The 26761-nt window shown below is 36.7% G+C and overlaps 1 protein-coding gene across 3 annotated transcripts in view; it reads left to right on the forward strand.

Moving 5' to 3' along the window:
- Positions 1–26761, forward strand: part of CDC42BPB (CDC42 binding protein kinase beta) — a 95355-nt gene that overhangs the window by 40576 nt on the left and 28018 nt on the right. For all 3 annotated transcript variants that reach the window (XM_040557294.1, XM_040557295.1, XM_040557296.1), the window contains exons 4-18: positions 2724–2819; positions 7622–7770; positions 11220–11313; positions 12634–12834; positions 14632–14880; positions 16204–16283; positions 17307–17473; positions 17576–17695; positions 19679–19812; positions 21523–21765; positions 23420–23530; positions 24003–24247; positions 24421–24526; positions 25105–25229; positions 26236–26341. In XM_040557294.1, the coding sequence (XP_040413228.1) occupies positions 2724–2819; positions 7622–7770; positions 11220–11313; positions 12634–12834; positions 14632–14880; positions 16204–16283; positions 17307–17473; positions 17576–17695; positions 19679–19812; positions 21523–21765; positions 23420–23530; positions 24003–24247; positions 24421–24526; positions 25105–25229; positions 26236–26341 (2226 nt within the window). The remainder of the gene's footprint in view (positions 1–2723; positions 2820–7621; positions 7771–11219; positions 11314–12633; positions 12835–14631; positions 14881–16203; positions 16284–17306; positions 17474–17575; positions 17696–19678; positions 19813–21522; positions 21766–23419; positions 23531–24002; positions 24248–24420; positions 24527–25104; positions 25230–26235; positions 26342–26761) is intronic.

Consider the following 26761-nt stretch of genomic DNA (forward strand, 5'->3'; position numbering starts at 1 on the left):
CTCCTTGTAGCAGTTTTATTGAGGGACAAAGGCTAGCTGCTTGCTGAGGACTAAGCCTGCTGACACTTCCCTATCCTATTCTTCTGTCCCCTTCCTGACACCACCTCCCCCTCCCCAGCCTTCCCTTCCTTGTCTCTCCCTTCCTTTCGGTGAGTCAGTTCCACCTCTTTTCCTGTGAATTAATCTCTTGGCTCTTGTTAAGCCCTGTTCGCCACTGCGTTTGGCTGATTTAGTCACACTCCGTCCATCAGCCCGTCCTCTCCTCGCAAGCAGCGCAGCCGCTGCTGTTGGGCTGTTCTTTGAGCTGTCAGGAGTATTCATGCTCCTGGCTGTGCTGCATCAGTGGTTCTGTATTAAGTCTTTGCCTGCACCGGGGCAATTCGGTGCCATTTCAACGCAGATTTTGGTTGGGCTAATTCATTGCTCAGTCTAGAATCAGTTTAAATCCTAAAGTGGTTTAAGGGGGTTCCCAAACTCTGATGGAGATGCAACTAATGCTGGCTTCCTTCTGTCATTTTTAAAGTGATTTAATTAAAAGGTTTAGTTAAATAGCTGAAACCTTATGTAGAGATGTCCTGAGGAGAGAGCTCTTTCTTTACAAATTGTTCTCTTCAAATTATGTGACTAACTCCTCTTACCTTGTCAGGCAGGCTAGGAGCTGGAAGAGTGTTATCTACCAAGAAAGAGCTGTAATGAGCAATAGTTTTCCCAATACACAGTTAGGATAAGTAACAGTCCAGCTAAGTCCTTTTCCTGCTGATTTCCCCATCTACAAAGAACAGCAAAGGCAGCTGTCTGCTTTGCTGTGCCCCTTTGACATTTCCTGTTCAGTTTGTTGGCTTTTTTTGGCTTTCCTGGGTAAGCAAGAGCTTATAACCTGATATCAAGTTCATAAAATGTTTGGGAAACTAAAATTTCACAGATGTGGTAGAACTTGTTAGTTTTTGAAATGAAACCTGCAAGTATACGATGGCATCTTAAGCGGCAGTTCCACTCAAAAGCAGACTTGAGATGTTTTATTATCCGCTGTGTGAGTGGTCTAAGAAACACGATGTTATGCTGGTTTATGTAATATGAAGCATTGTATGACATTAAACATAGCAAAAAGTTATCTAAATGCTGGGGATTTGTGTACTGGCTGCAAGAAAAAGCATATGGTTGGAAGCTACTGAAGTACAGGAAAGATTAGCGAATATCAACTGACATCCGTAAATGGACTGCAAGCAAAAAATAGGCATGCCATTTATGTTGATGAGGTGGGCCATTTGTATTCATTGTTCTGACAACAAAATGCATAGTCATTAGTCTGTTACCGCTCACAGTTCCAAATAAATCCTGACTAGCTAATTAGGTAGCCTGTCATGCTTTCTCGAGGCATGTCTCAAGGCATTTTAAGCCAGTGTAAGCTGAAAAGGATAGTTTTATACTTTGAATTCAGGGTGCAGAGTGCTCAGAAGCATTACTGGTTTTGAAGTGTTCATAACATTCCCTCACTATTTGAGGTTGCGCAGTGAACTGGATCAAGGAACTGATGTCTTTGAAAATAAATAAACTAGCTTTCTGTGTTGGCAGCCTCCCCAAAGAGCGGTGCCAGAACAACTGAGAACTGCTGTGCCGTGGTGCTGAGGGCAGGGGATTGGATTACTTTGAGCTGCTGTTGCTGCCAAACTTTTTTTTTAGTGATACTTTGACCTTGCATTCGTAAACCTTAAAATCACTCTCAGTTAACATTTAATTATAATACCCATCTCTTTGCACCAATAATTACTAACTTCACAACGTGACCCCATCATGACCTCCTTCAGTAGAAACGTAAATTGACTTGTGCTTCCTTAAGGGGAAAAAATGGTTAAAATAACTTTATAAGATGCAATTGATATATGGTGAGGCTTCGGCTTCCCAAGAACGTTCCTTTCATAGTGCGTTTTCTATGACATCTAGACAATTGGCAATGACAAAAAATGAATTCTCATCCAAAACCCAAACACCTGAATCTGCAACTACTGGTTGTCATAATAATGGCTTTCTGAATCGACAGTACTGAAAGAATCCCAAGGTCTGCTTCTTGATAATACTGATCTGATCCAATAAAAACATTATTTTTATTAAGGAAGACTTTCTTGAAGGTTATGAAAGGTGGTTTTATGTAAAGATGCTGAGAAAACACATTACACTTGCTTCCCTGAACCGTTGCAGTATGCTATTCGAAGTAGAGGAAATATTCTTGGAATTGGAAATGTATTATACTAGACAAAGATAAAGCAGTAAACTTTGCTTATTTCCTGTAGCGTTTGCAGTGTCTATAGCTGGTACTGCAATCTAAGAAAATTAAGGTTTTGATATATTTTCATATATAACATTGTGATATATTTTCACAAAGGTCTTTTTCAGAAGAACCAGATTTGCAGTGACAAGTTATCATTTTTTCTAGCTTTTAAAAATATATTATGGAACAAAGATTTAGTGTTGGCTTGGATTGGTTTGTGGGTTTTCTTTTTGGTGTTTTTCTTTTTTTTAAGGTCGCAGTCAGAATTAGAATGACTGAATGCATAACTACAAGCCTGCAGAGTTTCCTTGGCTTGTCACTTGTGCAGACTAAATTCAAATGAATTGAGACCTCTGTTCAGTAATTTTAGATAATCTCATAAAACATCCATATATATTCATCCTGTGAAAACTACTTGTTGATGTTGACAACGGCTTTTTCTCCTTTCTTCCTTTAGACAGCCTGTTTCCGAGAAGAGAGAAACGTCTTGGTGAATGGAGATTGTCAGTGGATCACTACATTGCACTATGCCTTTCAAGATGAGAACTATTTGGTAGGTTTGATTCATCAGCAAATAAAAGCTTTATGTTATGAAAGAACTTTATTTTTGGTACAGTTAAGGGTATTGCAATAAATCAGTCTACCTCATGCCTTCCAGCAGTATTTTGGCGTTCTTGTTTTCTCCTTGAAGAAAGACTTCAGAGGACTGACTGTAACTGTAACAGAGTGAGAAAGTCATGTACTGTGGTCTATAGAAGTTTAGCTAAGCAGTCTTTTAATTAACCTACCCTTGCATAAAATGTATCATGTTTAAGTTTATATTTTTGGATAACTTTTTAAAACTTTTTTTAATAATTTTTTGCAATTAAATAATTTGAGAGATGTTAACTCTGTGAAAGTAAGAAGGATTTTTGTTTTATTGTTTATTTCTACTTTCAAAATAATGGTTTTGTTTAAAAATGGCAAAAGTAATTTAACATTTTTTTTAAAAGCTGTGATATCTTAAAAGCCTTAGGAAACAAAAAACAGCCAATTTCATAAAAGTATTTAAATGTTTTTGAAATCAGTAGATTGGTCATCTCTCTCTATAGTTTGAGAGATTATAGCAACCCTTTGTAAAGAAAGTAATGGCTATTATTACATGTAGTGGTGATTACTGCATAACTGTTGCTCACTAGAACTGTAACATAGAAGCTATATTTAGCTTTGTCACAGAAGTCAGGAAAGTGCTGGTCAATGAAGTTCCTACACACTGGAATATAGTGAAACATCCAGCTTCCCTGTGGTACCTGAGGCTGCGTTAGAGAACCTGCTATTTCTGTAGCAAAGAACATAGTTGTAATGCGAAGGTTTTCAGCATCTTAATGCTTTCTAGATGGCACTATAGAGATTCTATCAAGTCATGACTATAAATAAGAAAAAAGCTTACCAATGAAAACCTTCCAAGGGGTTCAGGAATGAAACGTAAGAAAGAGTTAAATACCCAACAGTTTTCAGAGGTGCTGAAACAAAAAAAAAATATTTTGATTATCATCTTACACGTAATTTCACAATGTCAAGCACATTTTAAGCACACTGGGTCTCTGTACCCTCATTTACAGTCTATTTCCATTTAATAAATACTTTGATAGATCCTGATTTTTCAACCTTTCAAAATTTAGTTCTCTGACGCTTTCCCAGAAAGATTGCTCGTAATTTCAAATTCCTTCAGAACCAAACAGCCTTCAGACTTTTATAACAATAACCTACAGCACCCTGTAATGTATTATTTCCACGTAGCATCTGAGAATGGAGCTACCTAAGAAAAAAATGTTACCTGTAGTAATAGCTAGTAATAGAAATGACAGTACAGAGAGGGATCGAGTGTTGCTAATACAATTTCATGAAAATCTGTTCCAAGTAAGCTATAGCAGTATAATATGTTTCTTTTCCCCACATTCTCAGAGGCATGGAGAACAAAGATGTGGAAGTTTCACTTGACAGCAGAATTTAGACAGCTAGCATCTAATTAAAGATCCAGAACTTAGAAAGCAACAGCTCTGTGTGGCAGCCAAAGTCAGCAGCTTGCCTGAGGTCTGGTACTGCATGTGCTGAGCTGCTGCCTTCCAATTCGGTCTGTTACTCAGCATCCACCTCGTGTAAATGTCTGGTACTAACAGATGAAGTGTATGTGCATCTCAGTCGCTCTATTGTAAATGATGCATGAAGAAAAAGTGAAGTTGACAAAACACATCAGGAAGTGGCTTTCATCCAAAAACCTGGGCTGTGGTCCAGGTTTTCTTCCATACCGTCTTAGTGGTTTATTTGTCCAGGGACTAAAAGATCTCTGTTCAGTCCTCTGCTCAGCTTGAACAAGTTTATAGCCGCATTTTTCCACATCTCAGGAGAGTGCTGTCATGTTACAGAACCTGGACAGGTTGGGCTTACTTTTTGACTTTGCTGCTTATCCTTGATCTTGTAAAATGGAACGCAAAGCTAAGAAGAAAATGAGAACAGACAACAGAGTTTGGTTTCCCAACCTGGAGTGGACATCGGTCCTCTGAAAGGGAAATCTCTAGCTTCTTTGTATCTGCTCCCAGTGATGTTTGTGCATTATAGCTCATGATTCTTAAATGCAAAACCACATAAGGTTAACCCTGAAACAGAGAGAATGTTGGTGTCTTCCCCACACCTAGGGCTTTGCACACCTAGGACTTTGCCATCCTCTTCTGGCTGCATGAAGAGGGACTTCAGAATGAGAGGGACGATGAGATAGCAAAGCAGTAGCTGCTCTTGGAGAATCTAGAAATACTTGGGGCTGTATTCTCTCTAATGTTAGTAGAGCATTTAATGATGCAGAACTTAAATATAAGCATGAAACAAATTCAACAAAAAGTACATGTTCTGGAGTTTCATTTTCTGGTTCTGCTCCTCTAGTTTTACACGTTTGGGGCAAATGTATCACATTGTAGTGTGTTCTGAATAGTCAAGTCTTAAATGACGGTGTGTTGAAATGCTAGCATGACTTTTTCTGGTTCCTAGAAAGACTTTTACAGAGACAGTTTTAGACAAGATGGATTAAGTAAGCCTTTGGTGATTCTGCTGAAATAGATAGGGGAGTAGGTAAGACGTAGTCCATGCATATTGTAAACATGCATGAGACCCGAAGTTCATAATCTGTCCCAGACTGAAATCTGTGAGTTTTCCTGCGATTTACCAGAAATTCTATCAAGAGGGAAATTTTTATTTCCCAATCTCGTTCCTGAGTATTCATAAGTGTATTTAGATGCCTTTTTTTTTTTCCCCGCTGATTTCTAACTACTCTTCCTGTTTGATACAACTTCTTTCCAGGAAGAAAAATGATATTTCTAAATGTAAGTGTCATAATACCCTTCATTTTAACCCAATGTGAAGAGTGAAGTGCCACTGGGCAAGAAGGGGAAGATGTGGAGGATAAATAAAACTTGATTTTTGTTATAGAATAGGTTCACTGTGTTCCCATGATCCAGGCTCCTCGTTTCACGGGTCGGTTGAGTTCTCACTGCATTACGAATGCTGTGGGAGCTGAGAAGCAGGCAATGATGTCTCTTTGACAGGCATTCTATTTCAGATCCCACAGAAGGCTCTATAAACTCTCTTAGCCTTGAATTTAAGAGAAAATAGTGTAATACAATATCCCTCTTAAAACATTTCTGGTTCCTGTCTGTAGCCTTTCCTTCCCAAACATAATTGTTGTGTGTATGCAGTGTTCCAACAAACGTTTAAAATTCCTTGTGGTGTTGTGCAATACTGGCTGGTTGGTTTCAACAAATCATGAAATTTGCCTGTCAAATTAAGCTATAATGATATGCAGAACAATATCAAAGTGTAGGCCTTTTTGAGTCACTCTTTTAAGGCACAGCATCGTAAGGAAATGGATAGTGGTGCACTTACTGTTACTTCGGATTCTTATCTTCTTTATTGTGCTTCTCTGGTGGAAGAAGAATCAGTAGCAGCAACACTAGATTCTAAGTTGTTTTACTTTGATGAGAAAAATCAGATGACTGTTTTGGAAAGTTATTCCCAGAATAAGTAAAGTTACTCCTAAAATCATATATTAAGGGGTGGGAAGCATGGAACAAAAAGGCTCAAGACTGCTGGTACTAAATGAAGTCAATATATGCTGAGTGATGGTCTGGATTTAGGTGCATTTTGCTAGGAAATAACCGAACCTAATCCCTGTTTTGTGGTATGAAAACCAAATAGCAAGTCCAAGCCCTTTTCTTTCACTTGTTAACTGTATCTGTGTTGGTTCTTTCAATAGACAGAATAATGGTTAATTGGCCTTGGAGGCTATTTCCTTTTCCATTGAAATACAGTCACAAGAACCCAAATGTTTGATTCTTAAATTTCCTGCTGCTGTAGTGCCTCTGGCTTGTCATGAGCCTCCCTGCCACAGTGTCATGAAGCTCCTGCCAGCTCTGTTACGCATCCATGATGTGGCATGTGCCAAGATGAGTGTTTGAGGATGGTGGTACAATAAATCCTACTTTTGGAACCTCAAGTAGTATTGAAATGGTACCAAAGCTAAAAGTAGTAATGAGATGTTTATTTTAGACTGAGCTGCATCTATCTAATGAGCGCTAATACTTTCCAGAGAAGTTTTTAGTGAAATTTTAATCAAAATAATGTTTGGAGGAAGAGTGCTTGTTGTTTATTGCTTCTATAAAGAGTTTGCCTCAGCAGATGCTTATATTATAAAATATTATATGCTTAAGATAAATATCCTATGTTCAGTTGCATGCTGCTTCTCACGTTTTAACACCTGATAATAAATGTGCAAGTCAGACAAAAAGCCACTTGCATAAATTAAACTTCAAAATATTAATCCTTATTGTTTCCCATTCAAAAATGATTCTATTTTATAAGTGGTATTAAGTATTTTCTGTTCATGTTAAGTGTAATACTAATATTCTTTCACTTTTTTAACTATTGTTTTTAATTATTTTTTCTTACTATCCCCTCTGGAAATTTTTCAGTTTGTGTTGATGACCTGCATTAATTTTTGGTGATACTGGATTTTTTTGGTAACATTGTAGTTAATACAGAGATAAATTCACCCTGATTTACTTGATTGTAGTTGCTCTCTCTCTATATAAATTTATGATAAGGATAGAATGCTGATGTATCATTATTACTGTAATTATTAAAGGAATATGGTATGTTTTTACACTGAACAAACGTAACACAGAGGATTACTAATTTTAACTTCATTTCATATGGATAGAAAAAAATAGTGAAAAGGTGTTTTTTTCCTAGCAGTTAGCTGATGAACTTTATTTTTTTCCCTTAACAGCTGTGTCTCAGTACATAACTGCTTTCTTTCTCCCTTTCCAGTATCTAGTGATGGACTACTATGTTGGTGGTGACTTGCTGACGCTTCTCAGTAAGTTTGAAGACAAACTTCCTGAAGATATGGCAAGGTTCTACATTGGTGAAATGGTGCTTGCTATACATTCCATACACGAGCTGCATTATGTACACAGGTAAAGTGCCATCTCACTTGAGAAAAAACCACATTTACATCTATATTAAATTAATCTTAAAGATATTACTACAAATACAAATGGGCGCCATAGCCACAGGCAAGCTGCTGTGGGCACATGCTGACTACAAACTATAATGTAACTGCTATAACACTTTAAATACCAAATTCTGATGGACTGGTATTAAAAGCAGTGGTATTTATCTGACTAACCTTTTAGTAAAACTTTTAGTTTGAATCAGACTTCTTGACTTACTCTCAGTTCTCTTCATGAAATCTACCTACCATAAGGCCATGGTAACAGTGAATCTGTTTACCTCAGCTTATCCTCAAATTGATGAATTTTGTGATGAGGAGGCATGTGCCTGTCTAATTGTTTCTACAACATAGGATGCATATTCCAGATCAGTACCTACAATCGTGGTAACTTAGGTTGTGTTCTGAAGCAGTTAAAAATATAACATTCCTTATTCTGAGTAAGAGAAAATGGGTCAGGCAGGTAAAGTACACTTCTTTTTTGGGTCATCTTTCAGGGTGAGTATCTCAGAAGAGCTATTAGTAGTGCAGGGGAGATGTTTGATAAATATTGTCATTTCAAGAATCTTGAACAAATGAGAATTTCTATCCTTGGTTTTGTTTTCAGATTTAGAAACTGTGTGTGATATATCAATTAGAAAGCAAAATTTTAATAATACTGGAAATCTTTGTGGTTGTATCTTTATACACTGACCTTACAGCTTAATTTCGGTAACCAAGAAGTTAGAAAATATTAAGTGTGAGAGTAGTGATGTTTTTCGTCTGTGTAAAGTCTGCTTATGGCCATACAAGCAGGTTCCTGAAGTCCTGTCTCAGGAGAAGTGGGCTTCATACTGTTTACTTAGCAGGTAGATCTTGACCACCAAGTCCCTTTACCTCTTTATGCCTTAATTTCTAACTCCATAAAATACAGACAGTAATACTCCTGTGGATAAATATGGACAATATGTGAGAATGTTAAAATGGTACAGATTTGGAGAACTTCACCAGAGGCACTATTGCACCCATTTCCGAGGAGTGGAACCTGACCAGCTGCAACTTTGCATGGGTTGAATGAATGTCTCTTGTGGCAATAGGAATGAACGGTTCCAAGGCCAAAGCATAGAATGAATGGGAGATGTATGAATGCCCAAGAAATTACTGCTTGGCAACTACAGTGGATTAGGAAAAGCATGATTGCTCTGGGGAGGATTTCAAGGACCCTTTAAAGGCTTGTATGACCTGTTAGCTGTAGATAGGAAACAGTGGGGCTCAGAGATGAGGCATTAAGTCTTTCTCAACAGAAACAGTGTTCCCTTAGGCAAGCGAGACCTGAATGCAAAACAGAAAAGCAGAGATGTGGTAGATGAGATTGGCTCATGCTTCGAAAGGCACTGTGAATGGTGTTATTTAAACAACAACAACAACAAAAAACCCTTGCATAGTTGTGTATAAGTTTTAATAGTCCTCTGCTCCTACTGAGCTCAACTCGAATTTACGGGACTATAAGGGAAATCTGTACAGGCCTTAGAACTGAAATGTGTGAAATAAATTTAACAATAGAAAATTACTAATAAGTTTATTGGGAAACTGTAGTTGAAGTGGTCTAGTTTTCTGGGTTAACAAATATTTTTCTGTCCTGTAACAAGTAAGTATGCATTTAATTTATGTTGATAGGCATACGTTAGCACTGATATTTTGTCTTAATACTGCTATTAGTAGCAGTATTGGTGAAGTTTCAATAATAAATTTCAAAGCATTAGCCCTTGGTTAAAAAGTAGCAATTCAATTTTGTGTTGGAAAAAATGTATCAGGATTTTTAAACATATGAGGGCCCTTCGTTAAACCCATCTTGATTTTTTTCATGTCTGCCCAAGTGTGAAATAGTAGAATTCAGCAGCTGAAAAAGCAGACGTACATTGTCAGCATCCACCTCTATGGAGCAGGGTGTTTTAGAGCATGTTTTTTTTCATCTTGTTCCTACTAATTCAAGTTTCTTCCCCTCAAATTAAGCTTAAGCTAGTGTACAATTCTAAAGTTTTTGAGCAAGTGTGCTGACATTTGGAACTTCCCATTTGAAATGAAATTCCACATTCTGTGGTGCAACAGGATTGGTGGGTTTAATGTAAAGCACATGTTCTATTTATTAGTAATACACAGTATTATTGGAATATATGTGGTATCTAAAACAAAAAACACAGATTTATTGGTTTGGTTATCTTTTTTTGGCTAGCTCAGTTAATATTTCAAAATGGCATGGTGAAATGCTGGCACGTTGTGAGCTGATCCAGGGTGGTGTTGGCTAAGGAAAGGGAAGGACACTGGTGCAAGTTAGCTTGCAAGACTTGAATGTTGTCGTTCTTAGCCTGCAGAATTGGTGTGTAGCTGGGTTAGTTCTACTTTCTGCACTTGCTCATCTCTCTTCTTTTCTCAACGTATTGACTTAGTGCTCTGAAAATAATGCTGGATATTTTGAGGCTATCAATTAAAAAAATATGTAGTGGGCATCAAGACTGTCATATTATTAAATTTGGATGTCTTTGTCTATCTTTTAGTTTTACTAAAAAAAAATTCCTTGTGTGAATTTGAGCACAAAGAGGTGAGAGAAAATGTAGTTGGTGGACTAAATTTAGTTTACATGCTCTAAATCTTTTTTGGCTGCCTTCTTGGTATCAAAAATAATATTAAGTAATGAGCTACGATGAAGTGGAAATCTTAGTTCCATGTCATGTAGTAGCTTTAGCATGCTGAATGCCATCTATAACTCGCTGTGTACATGTATGAATAGGAATGAAGTGGTTGATCCAGGAGACTTTCTCCCATTACTGTATCCTGTTGAAATGGCATTGCCGTGATCCTAGAGCTAGGGGAATTCAGTGCTTTGTAGAGTAACTTATGTATGTACACAGGATGCAAGTGTCTTTAGGTACCCATAGAAGCAAATGTGTTATGCGGTAGTATATAGAAAGATGGTCTTGAACAGCAATTGAAAAATGCTGGACAAAATTTATAGAAACAATGAAAAATCTTTCTGGATAAGAAGCTGTAAGTTAGTTATAAATCTTAGCCAAAAAAAGTCAAATTAAAAAATTGCCTTTTCTCTTTTATCTTTCTTGCCCCTCCAAAAGCATATTAGGATGTATATAATCTTGAAAGGAGGTTGATAAGGTAAACTACCTATCTGTTAGTTGTATCATTCTGCATAACTGTTCTGCTTGATTATGGGAGCAGAGCTCAGCTTTGATGAGCTGAAAGTCTGATGTAATCTGAAGCTTCAATATTGCAGGCAAAGTTTTAAGTTCGTCAGGAAGAAAGGGTCAAAATAATGAGTTTGCATCAGTGGGTGTCCAATGTAAAACTGTTATTTTGATGCAATCTGTACAAGTGCAGCTCATACTTTCTGTTTAAATTTTTCACTTTTTTCTGTTATGACAGGGACATAAAGCCTGATAATGTTCTTTTGGACATGAATGGCCACATACGACTGGCAGACTTTGGGTCCTGTCTGAAAATGAGTGAAGATGGCACGGTATGTATGAAGCAAAATTAAATTGCATTGCTGGTAGTGGTACCATTTATGTGAGTTTCTGATCTTAAATCTAGTACATGTTATCAGTGTGCACCAAAGATGTGATAGATTGTAAACTTTTTGACATGTTAAAAATTGAGGGAAATGTGCAACACGGTTATATAAAACATTTTTTCACTCTTCTTGTTTTACAGGCTGCATTTAAAGTTATTCTTTGGTATGTTTTTCTGTCTTTCACCTTTTTTCCTACTGCTCATTGAGTTCTCATGAGATTTTTATGAACTGTCCAAAGAGCCTGTGCTAAAAAAGGATAAGTCTGATGTTATTTATGCACTGGAATCATGGGTGACCAGGAACCTAGCAGTCATGACAGATTTAAAGTAAAAGTAGTCCAAAATGAGGACATACTTTCTAAGCAGTTTATTTTACATGCCTTTTACAAAAGAAACAGCAATACTGTGGTAATTTGCCATCTTGTGTACCAGATAGGATACACACCTAAGAGTTAAATTGCTCGTGAGGTTTTCTGCTCTCCCTAGTTCGAGGTGCTTCTAGGAGTGTCAATTCTGCCAAAATACGGCATGCGATATTCACCGGATGTGACGCAGACTCCAGGTTTTGGTGACATTCTGCAGTCATAGAATGCCTGTTAAGGATTTACCTTATTAAAACACAGAATAAATTGGAAGGAGCCATTGTAACTCTGTTAACCCTTAGAATGTATTCCTAGAGATTACTTTTCTGCCACTGCCCTGATGGTCAAGTCTTCCCTACTACTTGGACACAAGGAAGCTAATTACCTTAATTCCTGTATTTTATCTACAGTTAGGCTATATAAGTGTTAAACCAGTTTTGAACATAGTAAAAATAGGGCACTACTTGCCCTGGAACCTTGTTTTGCTATCTTCAAATGAAACTGTAAAACTCGAGCATAGAGCTTGAACTCCCTGCTTTTTCATTTTTCATTTTAACTTCTGTCAACCAATTGCAATTTTTAAGTACAAAAATACACACACACACACACATATATAAAGGCAAAACATTTTCCTGTCTGTCTGCATTCTGAAAACAGCTATGACTATTTTGAGTTTTTACTGTTTGTAGAATAAAATGTACTGATGTTATGCAGAAGTGGACTGAATCGTAGTCTGTTACTTTCTGAATATCATCTTTATTTTGTTGCTGTCATTTTTTTAATAAATCTCTTCCCTTCCCAGAATAATGTACTGATGTATCTGTTTGCAAAAGTACTAGTGTATGAGTAAATGTTGCTGAGAGAACCTGAAAACTAACCAGAACGATGTTTGCCTTATTTTTAAGGTGCAGTCCTCAGTAGCAGTGGGTACACCTGACTACATCTCCCCTGAGATACTGCAAGCAATGGAGGATGGAATGGGAAAATACGGACCTGAATGTGACTGGTGGTCACTGGGTGTCTGCATGTATGAAATGCTTTATGGTGAAACACCCTTTTATGCGGAGTCCTTAGTGGAAACCTACGGGAAGATTATGAATCATGAAGTAAGGAATAAATGCATTTATCTTGATTTTAACATTTACAGAGAGACTGCTGTCACTGCAAAATACTGATGTGGGTGGTAGTTCATTGCTTTTTTCATGATGGTTTAGAACCATATCTAACTGTGTAGATTTGTTAGTTCAGTTTTTAGGAAAATTGGCATCTCTGAACTGCGGAAATCGAATTCTTTGTTAATTTGTTTTTTTTTCTAAATGGTGATGATGTTCTTGAAAAATCTTAAACCATCTTCATGAAACAAAAATTAAAAACAACTCTTATGTTAGGCCCATTGAAAGTTTCTTCTGGACTGTGCAGGAGAAATGAAGTAATACATTATATATGCAGCTGTGCACATTTTGTCTCTCTGCTAATCAGTACAAAAAACGGAAACAGACAAGTCAACCAGTGTGGACATGAGCTGCATGAAGAACATGAGGCCAGGGGAGAGTTGCTCAGAATAGAAGTGGCAGAAAAACATGAGCTTCTGAGCTGCATGAAGAACATGAGGTCAGGGGATTTTGTCCAAAGTCAAAGTAGTAGAAAAGCGTTGAAACTTCTGTGTGCCTTGTGAACATTAGAGGGTAAGAATTAACCAGTTAATGGTGTCCTTTTGAGAGGTGTGGTAGGAGTATGTGATTTATGGACGTCCTCATCGTATCTAGCTAGAAGCTGTTGTACAGGGAGCGCTGTTGCATTTTCTTCTTCCCAGGTTGAATGTACTGGTGTTTACAATGCTGTGCTCTCATAGTGAAGCAGTGATGGATAAGACAAGAAATCCTTCCTAGAGCTGACACCCTTGCAGTAGTCAACATTAATCTCTCTTTTGCTTTAATTTCTTCAATGAACTAATTGGTGGCAAACTTTTCTGTGTTATGTTAGAAATATGTAACCAGCTTGTGGGTAACTGCTGACTACCTAGCTGTTAACGTGCTTTCAAGGATGTTTAAAGCTGTTGTCCTGCAGATTTAATATTGCAATATCATTTGGACACAAAATCAATGTGATGTTATGTTTTTCAATGGGCATTTTAAACTTTAATTTGAATTATGCTATTTTAGACCCTAATGGTCTCATTCTGCCCTTGAAAAGATGTATTGTAAAACGTTAAATATTCTATAGTCCTTTATTGAAAAAGACAACAAACAAAAACCTTCAATATTTTAGCTTACTACTACTTCCACTATATAGTCAAGAAGTTTTCCCGATTTTATTTAGAGTAACATTATGTGTTAGTAGTAAGTATATTTGTAGATCTTCTGTTTATGATAATATAAATCTTAGTGAAATTATATTTTGATAGGAAAATTATAGTAATATTAGTAATTATATTTTCATATATAGTCGTTATATTTTGATAGGGAAAATGTATAAATTAGAAAAATACATCCTTAATCATAACAGTGTTTTGTGGGGGATTGACTAATATTGTGAGCCATTAAGAGCTGAAATAAATAAAATCTCAAGGAGTAGATCTTCAGGAGATCAGTGGATCTATGACTAAGAGAATACCAGTGAGTGTATGCCTTTATTGCATGATCTTTAATGTACTGCAGTGTGTCAAAACTTCTGTCTGGCTTCCAAAGAAGGTTTGCTTTTCATAAGAGTTACTGTACTCACAGTTAGTTTCAAACAGATCTGTATGAAAGGAATCAAGAAGTGATTACTGGAACTGGACTGGAACAATGTCTGCCTATTCGTTTCCAGTTTTATTGGAGTGATTTAGCACTTCCTTTTTGAAATCACTGTTGAAAACTAAGGAATGGATTCTCTTTAAAATTTCTCAATTCGTTTTTTTGTAGGAAAGATTTCAGTTTCCATCCCACGTTACAGATGTATCTGAAGAAGCAAAAGATCTTATTCAGCGGCTTATCTGCAGCAGAGAACGTAGACTGGGACAGAATGGAATAGAGGATTTTAAGTCTCATGCATTTTTTGAAGGACTTAATTGGGACAACATCCGAAACCTAGAAGCACCTTATATTCCAGAAGTTAGCAGTCCATCTGACACCTCAAACTTTGATGTAGATGATGATGTTTTAAGAAATCCAGTGAGTCTTTTATTTTAATATTACTACTGCAAGTATGCAACTTTGCTGCACTGTAAGGTAGTAGTGAGAACTTAATTTCAAAATTGATGTGTGCTTTTTGTTTGTTTGTAATTTTTTAAGTAAAAGGAGCAAATAGTCTGTTAATAAGCTGTGCAAATGAAATAAGGTATCTTATTATTTTATTCTAAATTCTAAAAAGCCATGAAACAGATTCCTGAGTCTAGCAAATTTAGTTGTACTTTCTTATGGATATGCACTGTGGTACAATCTTAAAGGAACAGGTAGTATTCTTATTGCAGTTGTATCGACATGAATGGTCAAATGAAAATCCACAAGCAGGACTGCTCTGAGAAATTTCAGAAGAACAAAACCCCACTAAACTGTTGTTATTTTTATCACAACTGACCCAGTTTGTCAAGTGTTACCATTTAGAAAAGAAGCTCACAATTTCTGAAAACCCAGAATGACAAAGGGATGAAATTTTTTTTATATATATTTTTTTCATGTTTGGAATGACTTATTCAATGCTAAAACAAGACAAATAGCACGGTCAGTCAAAATTAAAACATTTAGGCAGGAAAAAACAATCTCGTCTTCTTACCTTTATAAGAATTTTGGATTTATTTATTTATTTACAAGTATTTTGTTTTATTTGTTATCAAATATGAATAACGTCCGTCTTCAAATACGCATATATTCTTCATTCAGCTTGTAATAGCAGCTGTCCAAGTGAGAGAACTCAAATTGCTGCTACTTAAGTCACTTAAGAACCAGGAGGCTGTTTGGGTGTGGGGGCATTGATGTTCCGCTCCTCCATTTCCGTTGTGTTAGTAGTTTACAAACTCCTATCAGGAAGAGTAGGGAGCTTTCATGTTAATTTGTTCATCAGCTTGCGTTCCAAAAAATGAAGAGCTTTTATGGCTTGGGTTTTGATTACCTGTCTAGCAGTAACAAGAACACTAAAGAAAACAGCATGCATTTTCAAGCCAGGTCACTTTTAATTAGGAACTTGGAAGTTTTGAGTTTTCTTTTAATGGTTGTATTGTGCTTTGAACTTGTTGAAATGCTGCCCTTTCAAGTGCCAGTTCACAAAAAGGAGGCTCCTAAATTCAGGTCGTTATATTAAGTGACCTAATCTGAAATAAAGTTCATACAAGGACAATGGAAGGCTATGCAATGAAGCATAATCGCCAGTTGTGAATTGGTGTGCTCTAAGAAAAGGCTTTCCATCAGCTGTTTCTTCTAACCTATGTGACTAAATCAAATACCTTTAGTTCTGTATGGGTTCTTTTTCGGGTTTTCATGCCTGTTGTTTTTATGCAGGAAGTGGTGCCACCAAGTTCTCATACAGGCTTCTCTGGATTGCATTTACCATTTGTTGGGTTTACGTACACAACCGATAGGTAAGCAAAGGATATGTTGTTCATTAAACTTGTTTCCCAAATACAGCTAATTCTAGGAAGATGTCATCTTTATAAACAAGTAGAAAGATTGATGTGTATGTGTCAGTGGATAAATCTTTATCCCATTTTTTTCAAGTGTCTGAACATGTTTTGATCATGCCAAGATTAAATGCTTTAGTATTTAATTTCCTTTATTTGAAACAAATGAAATTTAACGGACTAGATTTGTCACGTTAGGTGGCAAACTTGCTCTTAAAACTTGCTGTTCCTGCCTTGAGAGGCTAAAAGCAAGTTCTTGTCCATGTTGCGTGTCTGCCAGAAACAATTCAGGATTAGTTTATTGCTCCTAAACCTTGTTGACAGGCAAAGTTAACGTAATTTAGTGTTACTCCAGTGCAGGTTCCTGATTTTCAGATGGTTCTGAGCACAGACTAAGATAGCTCACTCTTGTCAATCTTTGACATGGAAGTAAGCCTCCATCTGTCTTCAGAGATCCCTCAAATATATACTTGTGCCTCTGATTGTGAGGTTATTCTGTCCTTTTTGTTATTCCCATGTTTCCATTTGCTGAGATTTATCTCCACAATACTGTTGCAGAAAGGACCCAGTGCACTCATCTTTTTCAGAGTAAAATCACATGGCTTAACTAAATCTATCCAACTTCTGGTTTTCTTTCTCAGTTGTTTCAGTGCAGGTACACATTCCATTCTGCTTCCTTTGCTGTCAGGCAGTAACGTTTGGCAGAGGGAGTTAATATTTTTAATCATTCAAGTAGTTTGTAAAGTAAACATAAGTCAGCATCTTTAAGGTCCTGAATGCAAATATCTTAATTCTACACCAGCATACACAGTAGCTAGGGAGTAATCACTGTATCTACCCTGACTGTTATCTCAACAGTAACAACTACTGTGCTAATTGTTCTTGTAAATTTAAGGTGAGTATTTGGTGGAATCCCAGCGTTTCGCTGCTGTAGACTACTGTGAGTATTTATTAGAATATTCTAACTTACGTATTTGTTTTCAGCTCTTTATCTGACAGAGGCACTTTAAAGAGTGCAATGCAATCTGACACTGTATCCAAAGATGTGGATGTACAGCGTGACTTAAAGAACACTTCACAAATAGAAGGTTATGAAAAGAAAATAAGGAAATTAGAGCAAGAAAAGCAGGATTTGAACCGAAAACTGCAAGGTTAGTGGCTTACGTTTCTTTGGGTTCTTAGTTCTTCTCATTAGGAAGAATTGGATTGTATTTTATTGATCAACTTTTTTTCCTTCCTTTTCTGATTTTAAGAATCTACGCAGACAATGCAGAGCCTCCAAGGTCCAGTGTGTGTTACAGTAAATACGAACCGTGATAAGGAAATAAAAAAATTAAATGAAGAAATTGAACGGTTGAAGAACAAATTAACAGGTAAGACTCTAGCACGATTAGTGGTAATTATAGCAATGCAGCTTAATGTTAACAGTAGTAGCAAAATACATCCTTTGGTTTTGCAATAATTACAATTAATGTTATTGAGGTATTTAAAAAAAAAAAAAAAAAGGGTTTTAAAGCCTTGTTCAAAACTAAGAGGCATTTCCGTTTTTCCAGGCAGGCACTTAACTTTTTCTTCCATTTCCTTGTCCTGATAGCATATACTAGTGTGGGGAGTCTAGAGTACAATGTTAATTTCCGTAAAAATGTTGGCAGATCCTGTTCCCTTTCTTTTTTGGGGGTACACTTTTGGAGCAGTTTTACTGGAGGCATATATAAGAGAGAACAGGGAAAAATGATTAGCTGCCCTTTAGTAACATAGGGGGATAGGTTGGGGTGGGGGTTGTATGATAATTCACATCTAAATATTTCTGAGCTCCTGCTCCCTTTGTGTTTCTGTCTGGTGATGCACTAATTAGGAAGTGTTGCAGAAAAACAAATACTGGCATCTGTCCTGAGAGAAGGCTGACTCATCCATATCACTGAAAATCTGTTGCTTGACAATGCTATTAGTTTATGCATACAAACCTCCTGTTAGTGTCTGATTTTTTTAAGAGGGAATCAGTCATAAACTAAATGGTAGTTTTGAATCCTGATGACTTGGCTGAGAGGTTTATAGGGGCCTGTAGTATGTAGTGAGTGAGTTCAGATGCCAAGTTGCTGATGCCCAAAACCTCCAACTGTTGTCTTCCATTCAGGAGGACTTGGTTTTTTTTGTTTATCAGTCTTCTTTTTTCTTGCTTCAAATTCCTAATACAACCTTAATTCATTATCTTGTTGTGTGTGTCAATTCATTGTCTGTCACAACTGATTCTTTTTCTTACAGTTTGGCAATATATTCTCCCCTTTGTAAGTACATCTGCTGTGAAATCAGTGTTGCTCTGAGTGCTAACCCCACCCCCCCACACACCCCCCAAAAAAAAAACAACAACAAAGCACCATCAAAAATCTATTCCTATGTATTCTGTAATAGGTTTGTCAAAATGGTTAGATTAAGGTGCTGCTTCTGCAGATGGCTGTTGTGTGCTGTTAAATACTGAAAACTAGCAGTGCAGCCTGGTTTAAAAAGAAATAGCATTGGTTCATGCAGAGTGGGAGGGAGGTTAGCACAGCTTTGTACTAAAATCAGAAAATGAATCCTACTTTAATCATTACAGCAGTGCTTGGGATCTCTGAATATGTAGGTCTAATTTCCTGTTCTGCCACAGACATCAACGAAACTTAAGTGATACAGTTATTCCCTGTGCAACTTCTTATTTATTTGTTTAAAAGAAATAGTAATTAAAACCAAATGGAGAATGGCAGTTCAGTTTCTTACCAGCTCTAAGACTGAGCAGAAATATAAAAAGGTGGTTAGTCTTCTGTGCTTAAAGATGATAATTTCAAATCGAATTTGTTTAATTATTTTGAGACTAAAGGGAGAACTGCCAGGAGAATATACTGGTAGGAATGTGGACAGTTAGGTCTCAAATCTGCCTCACGCAGGATGGTGTTGCCTTCCCAGATTGTTAGCTCTTATCTACTCTAGGAAATAAATAGTCCTTTCCTGTCTTGCTGGATGCACTAATACCTGTAGTCTTACTTGTCATACAATGAAAACTATTTAGGAGACAAATTACTAGGACTGGAATTCCAACAACTGAAAAAAAAAAAAAAAAAAAAAAGCCCTCTGCTAAGGCTTTTTCACCTCAAGAGATAACTGTCTTTGGGTGGTGTGGTTTTGTTTGTTTTTTGTTTATTTTTATTTTAATATGCTGAGAAAATTACATGGAGCTGTCAATGCACTGAAATTACCTTAAGCTGTCTAAAAATGGAATGGAGAAGTTAATTTTCCAAGCAAAGTTATGCCGTTTATTTAAGTAGTGTTTCTTACTTGGTATAAATTTAAGACATAGGTCTTTATTATTTATTACTCTGCAGATATAAGTAAACTGGAAGGGCAGCTTGCAGACGCAGTAGCTTTTCGACAAGAACACGAAGACTCTATACATAAGTTGAAAGGACTGGAAAAACAGTGCAGAGTACTGCGGCAAGAAAAGGAGGACCTTCATAAGGTGAAGGACGAATATGTTTGGAAATGGTCATGTAAAATAGTTATAGAACAACTTTGGTTACGGTTTCAACATTCGTAATGTTGCTTTTTAAAAATATATTGAGATGTTAGTAAGCCTGTTAATCTCGTTAGCAATACAGTTGTTTTCCCAGGTGGCACGCTTTTTGAAAGTTGATTGACATCTTATTAATTTTAAGTATATTCTCTTAGATGGGAATAACACCTTTCAATACTGACTTGTTCACTGTGTTTATGTCTTTGAAGACAACTGCAGGTTACATACCCAGGTAGTCACACAAAAGCTAACAGACTGTAATCACAAAGCTCAATGGGATTTGGTTTGCCCAAGAAATACTTCCATTAAGTTTGAAACTGCTTGGGGATGGGAGGGAATTTTCTAAAGAATGGCTTTAGTTTAACTATTTTTTTCTCAAGATACTTCAGTATACTCACGAGTTAAATTCACAGATCTATGGCTTGTTGTCAGTTTTATAGATGCTGAAACATATGAACGAGTAAATAGAGCTAAGTCACTGTGCCAGCTTGAGCCCACTTATTCTTTATAATACCAAAAGGTTAATTATTGCTTGAGGATGACTTCAGTATCATTGCTAAGTATACTTACTGTTGTGTAAATTACACCTTTGCTTCCTAAAATCTAACAGCATGCTATGTTAGGTCACCAAAATATTTTACAGTAAAGTAAATAGGAGCTTTGTATATACTACTATATAGTATATAATGTATATTACCTACTGCTTTCAGTAAAGCCAAAAAGAAAAAAAAGCTACGTGTATTCAAATATCTGTTTTTTTAAAAGATAGAGCAGCCATATTGCTCATGTGGCATTTAGGTGGACCAAAAATAATCCATGGGCCAAAACCTATGGGGTTTTTGTCCACTAGAATTTAACAGTCTCTCTTCTGTTTGTTACCACTGGTCAGGGTTGTTTTCCGGGGTATATGAGTAACAGAGAAGGCAAATCCGTTCCTCCTGGTTTGTCCGCATGCCTTTTTGGAAGTTAATGAATGCTTCTGCAAGACTCCTACTAATGGCAATTTTTTTAATGTCTCTTGGCCTGTATACTTTTCTTCTGTTGTCTAGTTTCATGCTTTTTTTTATTTTCACTGGCAAATGATTTTATGTAAAGCATTTAATTTGTATTTTAATCTTGTTAACTTATGTTAACTATTTGCTGTAAAAAGAAAAAGCTTTTATACTTTAATTGAAAGTATTAGAGCTTCGCAGTTTGTTCTGAGGAATCTTCCTCAGTTTCCTTAAGAACTTCACAAGATTTTCTGCAGCATCTCAATGCTGGTAACTGTTTGACAGTTCCCCTGAACGTGTTGTCTGCTAAAACATTCCTTTAAGAAATATTACTATTGTGCAGGTACATGAGGTAATCTGAAATTACATTTCTTAAGAGTTGAGAGGGGCTTGTGAAGTGAGATTTGTATCACAGACTTGTGGAATAGCAAAGGTCCTCTTGGAACTGCCATCCTAGAAGCAGAATAATTGCTATCCTGGTATGCTATTGCAGCTGTCTAGCCAGAAGAAATTTGTGTAAATTAACTATTAAAAATCTTATTTAGAAGTTATCTGAGAGGCTTGAATTTTCAAGTTGTGCTTAATGTAGGTTCACATCCTTTCTTCTTGGAAAGAATATATAGAGTTCAATCTATTTATATATGTATTTATTTATTTAAACCAGCAACTTGTAGAAACCTCAGAGAGATTAAAGACACAATCCAAAGAATTGAGGGATGCCCACCAACAAAGAAAGCTAGCTGTTCAGGAATTCTCCGAGCTCAGCGAGAGGATGGGAGACTTGCGGTCGCAAAAGCAGAAGCTGTCCCGGCAACTTCGCGACAAAGAGGAGGAGGTGGAAGTGAGCATGCAGAAAATTGATGCTATGCGACAGGACATCCGTAAATTGGAGAAAATCAGAAAAGAGGTAGCTTGATTAAAATAGCTAAGAACAACATGTTTCACCTGCTGCTTGTCTGGTATCTCATCTGTGATTGGATTGAGAAATCAGAATCATAAACAGTAATTTACTTTGTCTATAAGAAATTGCTCTGGTAACTCTTCCATATCACTTCACTGCAGTTCACAAAATACATCTTGAATTTGTTGCTAGATCTGTTTGGCTAATATACCAGGAAATGAACTGAATCTTCTATTTTGTTTGTACTCAGGCTGATTTTAATCTGGAGGAAACTATTCTTGCTACATGCCCAGCTTCTTACTACTTTACTTGTGTTTTGCTCCTTGCAGGCTACAAGTCATAGCTTGAAACCTAGAAAGTTTAATGCCTTGATGGACTTTACTTTGGAGTATTCTGACTTCCTTTTTATTTTTTCAGATGATTTTTTCTCTTTAGCTGAAAGGAAGAAAGGTGATACAGCCTACATAGGTGTTTTTTCTTACTCTTTTAGTCAGTGTAGAGAGTATCTGGGTAATATCTTGTAAGCAAGTAAATTCCTGATTACTATTCCAGGCAATTTATGGTTTTAAATAATCTGAAGTGGATAACTAGAAGAATGCATAAGAAACAACTATCATGGTTAACATAAGGTTTTGATCACTTAAAAACTGTCAAATTTTACATGTTCTATGAATGAACTTTTGAAAAGGAACTTGAGCTTTATAAACACTACTAGAAATTTACTAGCAAATTGAAGGGCAGACTATGAAAATGTAGTAAGAGGTGAAGTTTCTCAGACCTATCTGTGAATAAGAAGTGGTACTTAACCAGAAAAGGCATAGGGCTGCAGCACCATATTGGATGCTGCATTCTGCCCTTCTGTTTAGAGCCTATTCAAGTGTTGTTGCTTATTCAGTTAAATGAAATGTTTCCATGAAGGACTTGATAATGTCTTTGTTCTTAGAAAGTCCTCTGTCCCCCCTTTCCTAACGTATGTATCAATCTTCTATTCAGAATATAACCTATAAGTTCATTTTCTTGGTCTACAATTCTACATATGGTGCTTTTAAAAACAACTTTCTTAGTTGAGTTTGAATGCAGAAAAACAGATTTTATTCTGCCTTGGCTGCATAGTTGCCACTAAATTGTCTTTCTGATACAATAAGCTTTTTGAAGTGGATAAATGGATGATCAAGCTTATTTTGTTCTGTAATTGCAAGGTACAAGTGTTCAATGTTCATATTTGAAGTATTTCACAATAATTTGGTTCAAAGGTCAAGATTTTTAAATCTGCTGCCTTAGCAGATACTGAAGCGTGGAGCTGATCTGTAAACGTGGGAGGCTTTCTTCTTTCACAACTGCAGTGACTTCCTTGTGCTGTTTCCTTCTCTTAACATTGATGGAAGCTGTGCAGTTATCCCTACATATATCTGGTATGGTTTATATCAATACAAAAAAACATTTGGAAGTAGTTCCACTGTGAGACAGATGGATGCCTAGATCAGTGAAAACAAAACATGACATTCTGAAATCATTGTTATAGTGGTGTAATATAAGATACAAATAAGAAAAAATTTGCTGTTTTCAAGGCCCCTGAAAGTTCATTCCTATGAGATGAAATCAATGATACAGACAGCAGTATGTTGTGTTGAAATGACTTAAAATTACTTTGATTTTATAGCTAGAAGCCCAACTTGAAGAAGTTGCAGCAGAAGCATCAAAAGAACGCAAACTTCGTGAACACAGTGAGGCCTTCTCCAAACAACTGGAAAATGAACTGGAAGCTCTGAAGGTTACTTAGGGGCTTGGGAGCGATGGGACATTTTTACTCGTGACACAGGAGTTGCAATATTTTTACTCCAACTGTTGATACCTGTGGGACACTTAAAAGAAACTACAGCATTACTAGAAACCTGACCTACCTAACCTAATTAGGTTTATTTGCTTTTTTCTTTGAAATACTTTAATATTGTTTAATATCTTGCTAATGTCTTCAAAATGTCCAGTTCTTATAAATTCTAAGCAGCTATTAAACCAACGTGGTCCAAATTTGTTATCTCTGCAACAGTATTTAATCTCTTAGGGTCATGAAAGCAGAGCAGTTACTTAAAGGGCTAAATGCTTGAAGAACCTTTTAGACCACTCAGACCCCAAGCAAAATTTTTCCCAAGTGCTACCAATTGGATAGTTCTATTTAAAATAACGATCCTAAAATATAAAGATCATAGTATTTTCCTGATGGTTTCTCTCCTTCTTCTCTTCAGCTGAAGCAGGGAGGCCGGGCAGCAGGTGCCACACTAGAACATCAGCAGGAGCTTTCCAAAATGAAGTCTGAGTTGGAAAAGAAAATCTTATTTTATGAAGAGGAGTTGGTCCGGCGAGAGGCATCACACGTTTTGGAAGTAAAAAATGTGAAAAAGGAAGTACATGATTCAGAGAGCCATCAGCTCGCACTGCAGAAAGAGATCATGATATTAAAGGATAAATTAGAGAAAACAAAGCGAGAGAGGTATGTTTTGGGATGGGATTGGTTAATCGAGGATTTTTTTTGTGTGTACTGTATCGCATGGGTAACTGTACAGGATGGTATTTCACCTTAATTCTGTTTATTCCTCTCTGAAAATCCCTGTCTACGGGTTCAGCAGTGTTACAATATATGTTTCTGTTTCTTGTTGTCCTTAGGCACAGTGAAATGGAGGAAGCGGTAGGAACAATGAAAGAGAAATACGAGCGTGAAAGATCTATGCTTTTGGAAGATAACAAAAAGCTAACAACAGAAAATGAGAGGGTAATTATTTCAGGAAACACTTAAGCAAAATATAATTCTTGCTTTGCTACTTTCTGATGTTGAAAGTGTGCTTATTGATCACAACAGGATCAGTGAATCTTCAGGCAATATCTGAGTAAAACAAATGTGGTTCTGGCCATATAAATGTCAGAGATCTGGCTAAATAGTAGCTTTGTTCTTTGCAGAATTGATTCACACAACTCAGAGGGCACCAGGAAGTGGGCACTTCCAATTTCTGTGAGGGCTTCACATAGAGGGAGGCATTTACAATAACTGTCTGCCATTCTGATGGCTTACAGTTAAGCCTTATTCCTCACAACAGCCTCTATGCCTTTTCTTTTTCCCTCTCCTGTGTTTTGGATTGTTTTGTGTGAGCTGGCAATACGTTCTTCTGTGCTCTGGAGCTAGTCTCCAGTTTTACAAAAAAAGAATTATTTCCTGTTCTTGGTCTGTGTTAGAACTTCCACATAGGCCAGCACAGTGTTATTTGTTCAGATTCTGCATGTGTGTAGACATACATGTATGAAAAAACTGTGAAACTGACATAAGTCACAGGTGAAATTAATGTTTTGTTTCAGCTTTGCTCCTTTGTGGACAAATTAACAGCACAGAACAGGCAGCTAGAAGATGAGCTCCAAGACCTAGCAGCGAAAAAGGAGTCTGTTGCTCACTGGGAAGCTCAGATTGCAGAAATTATTCAATGGTATGTACTGTTTAGGGATCCAGATGGCCACTTCCAACTTTTGAAGTATTGATTGGGCTTTTTTATGTTTTGCCAGGCACTTTCTGTGTGTCTGGGATCAACAAAAGCATGGTGCTTCTGAGTGATGATGATGCTGTTTCTCTTTTTGCTTTGCAATATAGCTGAGTACATTTAAAGCATTTAGTCTTAACTTCTAAATGAAATTGTCAGATACTGTTAAGTGCAAAGGAGATGGTTTTGGTGTGAACTTGCTTCAGGCTCTTAAGTGATTATTAAATCGCAAAGTTTGGAATATTTTGGTAGGCCTAATCAGGAAGATGATTATGATTTTTATGATTTATAAGGTCCATGTTAACGTATAGAACTTCACTAGCTGTACAAAACAAGCATTTGCATTTAATTCACAGGTCAGTCTTTCCCTCTTATCTTCTGAGTTAGCAAGCTGTATGCAAGTATTTTCAGCATGCAAGACGTGGTCGTCTGTATGTGTCTTCTGCTAGATGAAGTTGAATATTGTAGGCTGGGCTTTGGAGAGCAGTGATTTTTAATGAGATGAATTACTACTTGCTGGCTAATACTTGTGTGGAAAGGCATTTCAGCTACTGAGTAGAGAGGAGCAAGGTGCAGAGATTGATAGGGTACATGTACTTGCCCTTCCAGTTGTTAAAGGAGGTCTTGATGGTAGCCACTATAAAAACTGAGCAAGTGATATGCAGATCATTTTCCAAAGAATAACAGTGAATCTCTCTAGAACTCTTGCTGATGACAGGAGGAAAGCTTCAGTTTCCCTAGCAACTGCCACAATCAAGAGAACTGGATAAGAGAAAAAAACTAAAGCAGGCCATCTAAGCTGTATTCAGTTTTCTCTGCTGGGAAAGTTTTTCTGCTCTGTCCATATCTGCTATGTTCCTAAATCCTGTGCAAATGCTAATTATTTGTTGGCATGGTATTTGTTGCTGTGAACCATGAAACTGTTCACTAACAATTTTTTGTAATTGCACAATAGGGTAAGTGATGAGAAAGATGCTCGTGGCTATCTCCAAGCATTAGCTTCCAAGATGACAGAAGAACTAGAATCTTTGAGAAGTTCCAGTTTGGGATCACGAACGCTGGTAAGAAAATAGCAAGCATTTGGGCTGTTCTGGGTATATCTAAGCAGCTATATTTTCAGTGTCAGCTACATTCTCATCAATATCTGTTCATAATCAGAATTTGTTTCTAATAAATCCTCTCTGCTATGAGTTATTAGTTTTATCTATTGCATGTGAAAGCCATTTGGGTCATATAATCAGAATGTGATATTTACAGCAGTTTCCTACTAGCATCTGCTATCACAAACTGCTTTACACAGTACAGAGAAGAAACAATAGATTAAACCCTTAAAGGGGAGTGTAGAAATGTACTTCACCACATTAGATGCAAGTAAACATTTTTAATCGCCATTACAGTGAGATTAAAAAATACTTTATTTTGTACAATTATTTTTGTACAAGTTTTAACTGGTTAGTACTGTCACAAACTAGTGACACAAG

The sequence above is a fragment of the Cygnus olor genome, chromosome 5, assembly GCF_009769625.2.
Source record: "Cygnus olor isolate bCygOlo1 chromosome 5, bCygOlo1.pri.v2, whole genome shotgun sequence".
NCBI classification, from domain to species: domain Eukaryota; kingdom Metazoa; phylum Chordata; class Aves; order Anseriformes; family Anatidae; genus Cygnus; species Cygnus olor.